The 7891-nt window shown below is 43.0% G+C and overlaps 1 protein-coding gene across 1 annotated transcript; it reads left to right on the forward strand.

The window, feature by feature from the left end:
• Positions 1-238: 238 nt before the first annotated feature.
• Positions 239-1240, forward strand: LOC138841613 (zinc finger protein 180-like). The gene is made up of 2 exons (XM_070042390.1): positions 239-574; positions 659-1240. Exons 1-2 carry the CDS (start codon positions 239-241, stop codon positions 1238-1240), a joined length of 918 nt encoding a protein of 305 aa, XP_069898491.1.
• The last annotated feature ends 6651 nt before the right edge of the window (positions 1241-7891 follow it).

Raw genomic sequence — 7891 nt, forward strand, 5'->3', positions numbered from 1 at the left:
CTTTCTCCTGGAAGGAATATGTTACTAGACATCAGAGAACACACATAGGAGAGAAACTTTATGAATGTAACATGTGTGGAAAGTCTTTCACCTGGAAGACACACCTTACTGTCCACCAGAGAACACACACAAAAAGAAACCTTTTGAATGTAATATTTGTGGAAAGTCTTTCTCCTGGAAGGCATATCTTAATCTGCACCAGAGAACACACACAGGAGAGAAACCTTATGAATGTAAGATGTGTGGAAAATCTTTCACCAAGAAATCATATCTTAATCTCCATCAGAGAACACATACTAGAGAGAAAACTTTTCAATGTAAGATTTGTGGAAAATCTTTCATATGCAAGGCATATCTAACTAGACACCAGAGAACACACACAGGAGAGAAACCTTATGAATGTAACAAGTGTGGAAAGACTTTCATCGAGAAATCAAAGCTTACTGTCCACCAGAGAACACATACTAGAGAAAAACCCTATGAATGTAATGTTTGTGGAAAGTCTTTCATCCAGAAATCAAAGCTTACTGTTCACCAGAGAACACACACAAAAGAAAAACCTTTTGAATGTAACATTTGTGGAAAATCTTTCTCCTGGAAGGGATATGTTACTAGACACCAGAGAACACACACAGGAGAGAAACTTTATGAAAGTAACATGTGTGGAAAGTCTTTCACTTGGAAGACACACCTTACTGTCCACCAGAGAACACACACAAAAGAGAAACCTTTTGAATGTAACATTTGTGGAAAGTCTTTCTCCTGGAAGGCATATCTTACTAGACACCAGAGAACACACACAGGAGTGAAACCTTATGAATGTAACATGTGTGGAAAGTCTTTCTTGTGGAAGGCATATCTTACTCTCCACCAGAGAACACACACAGGACAGAAACCTTATGAATGTAACAAGTGTGGAATGTCTTTCACCCAGAAATCGACGCTTACTCGCCACCAGAGAACACATAATATAGAGAAACCTTATGAATGTAACGCGTGTCGAAAGTCTTTCACTGAGAAATCAAAGCTTACTCGCCACCAGAGAACACACACAAAAGAGAAACCTTTTGAATGTAACATTTGTGGAAAGTCTTTCTCCAGGAAGGCATATCTTAATCTGCACCAGAGAACACACACAGGAGAGAAACCTCATGAATGTAAGATGTGTGGAAAATCTTTCACCAGGAAATCAAATCTTAATCTCCATCAGAGAACACATACTAGAGAGAAAACTTATTAATGTAACTTGTGTTGAAAGTCTTTCACCCATAAAGGAAACCTTACTATGCACCAGAAAACACAGACATTAGAGAGACCTTATGAATGTAACACGTGTGGAAAGTCCTTGTCTTAGAAGTCAAGCATCAATGTCCATCAGATAATACACACAGGAAAGAAACCTTATGAATGTAACATGTGTGGAATGACTTTCACCTGGAAGTCAAACCTCACTGTCCATCAGAAAATACACAGGAAAGAAACCTTATGAATGTCATATTTGCAGAAAGATTTTCAGCCAGAAGCTACAACCTACTATCCACCAGAGAGCACACACAGGAGAGAAATTTTATGAATGTGACCTATGTGGAAAATCTTTCATGCAGAACATACACCTTTCTGTCCATCAGAAAAAAACCCACGAGAGAGAAATGTTATGTATGTAGCAGGCATGGAAATTCTTTCACCTGGAAGGCACAACTTAACATCCATCACAGACACAAGGAGAGAAACCTTATGAATGTGACCAATGTGGAAAGACAGCTTAACACACATAAGTTGATTCACACAAATGAAATAACTTAGGATTGTACCAAATGGGAAAGTCTTTGATCTGTAAGAAAACTGAAATCGCAATACAGAACCAATACAGGATAGAGACCTTATGATATAGCAGATGTGGAGTCCTCGAACTACAAGACACAACTCAGGGTTCATCACAGAACATACAAAACACACAGACACACACAAACCGTCACACACAAAGAGGAGAAAAATCATATGTAGAAAAAATGGAAAGGTTTTCTAGAAAAAGTCATAACAGTAGTAAAGTCTTTCTTGGAGGGGTAACAATGCTCGATAGAAAATGTATTAATGACCTAACTCATATTATGGTATAACCAATCTATACAGTATCTTTACAATAAAATATATATTTAAAAAATATGATGGATTAATAAAGACTAGAATCTCTGCATTTTGTTTGTTTGTTTTTGGGTCCGGTCGTGGGTCATGAACTCTGGGCCTGGGCGCTGTCCCTCAGCTCTTTAGCTCAAGGCTAGTGCTCTACCACTTGAGCCAGAGCACCACTTCCCGCTTTTTTTTCTTTTTGCTTATGTGGTTCTGAGGAATCGAACCCAGGGCCTCGAGCATGCAAGGCAAGCACTCTACCACTGAGCCACCTTCGCAGCCCTGCTTTTTGTCTTGGGGGAGAACCCCAAAGTGTCTTCAGTGCTTGCACTTTTCTTTAATTAATCACTGGTGATGAAAAACTTGTGATTGATTCACTCTTAGCCCATTTAGTTGTTCTGCTGAGTGAGGTATAATAAAAGACCATGTGGACGATGTGTCGCACCTGTGTTATATCATAGAGGGCCAAAGTAGATATGACATTAGGGGAAATAATCAAGTACACAAAGATATTGATCAATCTCTCACAAAAATTGAAATTAACAAAGAAATAAAACCATGTGCCACTTGAGCTACAGCATCACATCTAGACCCTGAGAGAAAGGAAGGAAAGAGTAGGGAAGTAAGAGATGAAAAGAGGAATTGAAGGAATGAGGAAGAAGGAAGAAATAAACTCTTCAAAAGACGAATGTTTAATTTTTGGTGAATGTGAGAATTATTGTTTCAGAGGTGGAGCTCAAGAAATATGGCTTTTACAAAAAGCAAATTTTTGAATGTTTACAAAACGATAAAGAGGATGTAACATTTTATAAATTGATTTAATAATACAGTAATATTAAGTAAGGAGGTCAGGTGTGGCTGGTGCCCTTTGGCCACATGGGGTCTGGCATCTTGTTTTTATGCAGGGGGAAGGAAATGCCCCATCCATCACTTACCTCCCAACTGATGGGTGTGGCTGGATCCCTGCAAGCAGGCATGGGCATTTGGCTGATATGTTACTCAATCTGATAGTCCAGTGCCTGGACTGGGAATTTCCTGTAGACGTGCCTCCTGCTTAGGCCCTATTTAGGCTGGCCTGTTGCTACCGCCTCGACCAGCAAGGAAGACGCGACACCGGACTCTTCTCTCTGCAGTTTATTCAGGACCTTTGAGTAATCTTCTGACCCCCACCCCGGGGAGAATTCCCCACAGCCTTAAGTACCGCTGGGTAGCCAACCCTGATACGCCACGTGGGAACCACCAATAGGTTCAGGTGCGCGGAAGCAAGCCAGATTCTTTGCCTTAGCCATATAAGGAGTTGTTTATAACAGAAAGCACTCGCCATCGGGAAGGCGGAGGGCGGAAGCCAGCGCCATCTTCCAGGTGCGGCCTCTCGCAGGTCTCTACAGTTCCCCCATTTTTTGTTTAAAGAATACAGATGAGAACAGAGGTCTGATCCCTGTTGTGCAATGCAAGGACTGCATACAAGCCTTCTCCCAGAGGGTACTTTCTCTAGGGATGACTCAGCCTGTCCATTGATTCGTTTTTCACAAGGACGGGAAAAGGTGAATCGAACCCGTGTGCAATCAAACATGCTCTCCTCGAGGGCAAAACTCACGCCTCTCAACTGCAGTACTTTGGCTTTGCAATCTGTGTTCATTGTTTTAGGGTGGCAAGCCACGCTTGGGGGGACTGACCTGCTCCAATGACTGTAAAGGCTTGGATAATCATGGCTGCACTGCGACGCTGAGAACCTCTAATTTGGCAAATGCACCACAGACATACCAAGGAGGTTAACACCAGGAGGCCTGTCAGGGCTCCCAAACCCGCCCATTCCTTAAGATGATTCATAGCAGCGGAGATCCATGAAGATAACCCCTTCGCCAATCCGGCATCCACTTGGGTGGAGTTCACCATGAGGATAGCAACCCTGAGCTGTTCCATCAGGCTGTCGAACTCCCCAGTTCAATTACCTAAAAGATAACTAGACAACTGTTTAGACAAATTTGCAGCGATTTTTGAATAGGTTTTTTTCCTGGGCCTGAACTCTGGGTCTGGGCACTGTCCCTCAGCTCTTCAGCTCAAGGCCAGCGCTCTACCACTTGAGTCACAGCGTCACTTCTGGCTTTTTTCATTTCTTTTTGCTTATGTGGTGCTGAGGAATCGAACCCAGGGCCTCATGCATGCAAGACAAACGCTCTACCACTGAGCCACCTTCCCAGCCCCTTTCTTCTGGGTTAATTGCACCACAGCAGCAGCTAATCCAGCATTAGTTAGTGGTCCACCCAGCTCTCTGCAAACTTTCATCCATGCTTCTAGTCCCCTATTCTTATATGGGGTTATGGCGGCTCTGCATTCCTTAGTGCACTGCTCATAAACAAGCTGTTTAATTAATGGCATGGCTGCGTCTGGGTCACCAAAAATTCTGCCAGCAGCCTCGACCATATGAGCAACAAAGTCCGAAAACAGCTCTGTAGAGCCCTGCAGGATTTTGGTGAGATTGCTACTCACCTCGCCTTTATTTGGTAAGGCCTTCCATGCCTTTATGCCAATTTTATTGATTTGTTCATAAACTTGAACCGGGTAGCCTATCTGCTGATTGGCGAATCTCCCCTGTCCAAGCAGCACATCTCTGTCCCAAGCTGGGTTTCCCGCAGCCTGATTGGCTGCAGCCTCTTCACTAGCAAATTCAATCAAAAAGGCCTTCCAATCTAAATACTGACCTGGGCTCAAACAAGCTCCTGCAAGCCCACTCCAATCACCGGGTGTCATGCAGTGTCTGTTTAGGGCCTCCACCTGGGCTACAGTAAAGGAGGCCGTGATTCCGTATGTCCGCACAGACTCCGCTAAAGATTTTATAACCTTAAAATCTAAGGGTTCATGATACTGCTGTCCCTGTGGATCCTGAAATATTGGACAGGCTAGATGTAACTCGGTTCTGACCGCTTTCCACACGCCTGGGCTGAAAGAACAGCCGGGGCTGCCACTTCCGGGGTCCTCCGCATAGAGCTGAGGGGCCGAAGGTGTGGGGCGGTGCATGGAGGGCGTGCATTCGTCTTTATCTGGGTCCTCTCTCTCCTTCCCTTTCCTCCTCTTTCTTATCTTTGTTTTTTCTATTTGTTCTATGAGTGATTGTAGTTCCTCTGAGTCTGTAGACTCAGAGGTCTCTAGTTCGGCAAAATCAGGGTATAACTCCCCCTGCTCTCCTCCTTTTCACTGTCTGCCCTTTCCGATCTTTCTTCCTGCAGCATTTCTAAGGCGGCCTGACCATTCTCTACCGCCTCACTGCAACGCTGGTCCTCGAGACAGCCTCTTATCAGTTTCCATATTGGTCTCACTCCGCTCTTAAGCGTTCCTTGTTCAGAGGCAAAATCTAGGTCCCTCCCTAGTTTCTCCCAAGAGGTCACCTTGAGGCTTCCGGAGACAGCGAACCACGGGGCAACGATGTCACATTCATTCAAAAATCTCTCTAAAGTACTCTTTTTTATTTTTAACTTTTTTGAGTGCAGTAGCTCATTGAGAGCCAAAAAAATTGGGTGCGAAGAAGAAGCGCCCATGTTTTAAACATTTAAAGCTGGTAAACAAACTTTTACTTTCACTTTTGGCTACTCTACTGACTAGCCCCGGGTTCTCACTCTCTCTATCTACCGAGAAGAGCAAAAATCCCCCCGCTCTTGTCGCGGATTCCCCTTTTACCTGGGAACTTACTCCCCGCTCTTGTCGTGGATTCCCCTTTTACCTGGGGACTTACCCCGCTTTTGTTGAGGATTCCCCTTTTACCTGGGGACTTACCCCCGCTTTTGTCGCGGATTCCCCTTTTACCTGGGAACTTACCGGTGCACCACACTGACCGCAGAGAGTTCTGAGTCCTCGTTGGGGTTATGGCTGAGTTCCCCGTACGGGCCACCACGTGTCGCTACTGCCTCGACCAGCAAGGAAGACGCGACACCGGACTCTTCTCTCTGCAGTTTATTCAGGACCTTTGAGTAATCTTCTGACCCCAACCCCGGGGAGAATCCCCCACAGCCTTAAGTACCTGCTGGGTAGCCAACCCTGATATGCCACGTGGGAACCACCAATAGGTTCAGGTGCGCGGAAGCAAGCCAGATTCTTTGCCTTAGCCATATAAGGAGTTGTTTATCACAGAGAGCACTCGCCATCGGGAAGGCGGAGGGCGGAAGCCGGCGCCATCTTCCAGGTGCGGCCTCTCGCAGCTCTCTACACCTATATAAGTTGTTTCTGTTACATTTTATCGATCTACATTTTGGAGTGTATTTTCTGTTAATACTGTTCAGTAATACATAAGACTTCAGTCTTCTGTGGATTTGTCTTTAGAGGAGACTTTAAAGCTCTACATGATTCAGGAATGTTTCTTCTCGCATAAGAAGGCTTTATGCTTTTCCAGTCCACCTATCATGATCTGACCAGAAGCTTCTAGGGTAAAATCACACAGGTTCTTTCTGACTCTCTCATTTGGCTTCTCTCCACACCATGGTTCCAGAATCTTTACTCATGGTCAATAGCAAGAGAGAAGAAAGGATCTCTGACGAGATTCTTTTCTCACTCTGTTTGACATTCCATTTTATGAACCTAACTGTGTCCAAGATTAAAAAACAGAAAAAAAAAAAGATTCGGCTTTAGGAACATGTTTCTAAAAAAGCTAAAGATGACTTGTAGATTTAGCAGATGATCAAATCTTGCCTTCTAGTTAAGTGCAGATTTGCTTTAGTTTGCTTCTCATTTTTTAATTTGACCACAATGTTGCCTCACTTTTTTGGGATTCAATGACACCTAGGAGGTAAGTTCTCATGGATGGTAAAGGTTGCCTAAAATCTTGTCAGACATCACATTCACATAACATTAGACTATCCTAATGAAGTTTTAATGGATTTGCTGAAAAAGTGTGGTCAAACATAATTTTGACTGCTGTACAGGACTGAGTGTGTTATAAGTAGTTCAATAAATCTCTGTAAAGACTCTTGGACTTCTTTGTGGTATTTGTCTTTCTTGAAACTTAGTCCGTATTTGATGGTATTTATAGAAATCTTTGTTTTTCTCTAAGTTATGTACAAGTGTAGAAGTACTGGACAATATTTCTATGTAATTCTATATTCAGTTCTTTTTAGGACTTTTCGTCCCATCTTTGATAGTTTTACATACCGGAGAGAAATGCACCAAGTTCACATTGTTGTCACATCTTTCCTAGATTTTGTTAGACTTTGGAAGGATTTTCGTTGTTTTGTTTAAAACTATGGCCACACTAACATGTATGAAATTGTTATTTTATTGTACTTTTGATTGGAATTTTTCTCATGAGTATTGATACTACTTTTATATGTTAATCTTCACAATAAAATTTTTTTAGAATGCAAAAACAAGAGAAACACAGAGTAAGTTCTCCAGTGGATGTAGGTAGCAGTTGCTGCAGGGAGGGAGAGCAGACATGGTAAAGGAGAGGAATATGGTTTGATAAAAGTCTACTTGTGTATGTGTGTCTATGTGTGTGTTTGTGTGTGGTGTTTATCAATGAAACTTGCTGACATGGGGTTTTTTGTTTTCATTTGCTCATTTCATCTTCTTTCTGTTGGTCTTGTTTGACATTCCTGGGGCTAGAACTCAGGGCTTGAAAACTGTTCCTGAATTTCATTATGATGAAGGCTACACTCTACCATTTCAGCTACAACACCAGTGCTTCTAGAGGTATTTGGGGGCTGTTGTTGTTTATTAGGTACCGAGATATCAAAATTAGTGCTCCATGCATGCTAGGCAATCACTTTATCACTAA

The sequence above is a fragment of the Dipodomys merriami genome, unplaced genomic scaffold (assembly GCF_024711535.1).
Source record: "Dipodomys merriami isolate MVZ:Mamm:240054 unplaced genomic scaffold, mDipMer1.0.p SCAF_323, whole genome shotgun sequence".
NCBI lineage: Eukaryota > Metazoa > Chordata > Mammalia > Rodentia > Heteromyidae > Dipodomys > Dipodomys merriami.

Bases quoted from the DNA above. Each gene is read 5' to 3' on its own strand.
- LOC138841613 (XM_070042390.1), top strand. From the start codon at position 239: ATGTGTGGAAAATCTTTCACCAAGAAATCATATCTTAATCTCCATCAG. The intron at 575-658 runs ATTTGTGGAAAA...TATGAAAGTAAC, and splicing joins AAAAACCTTTTGAATGTAAC to ATGTGTGGAAAGTCTTTCAC.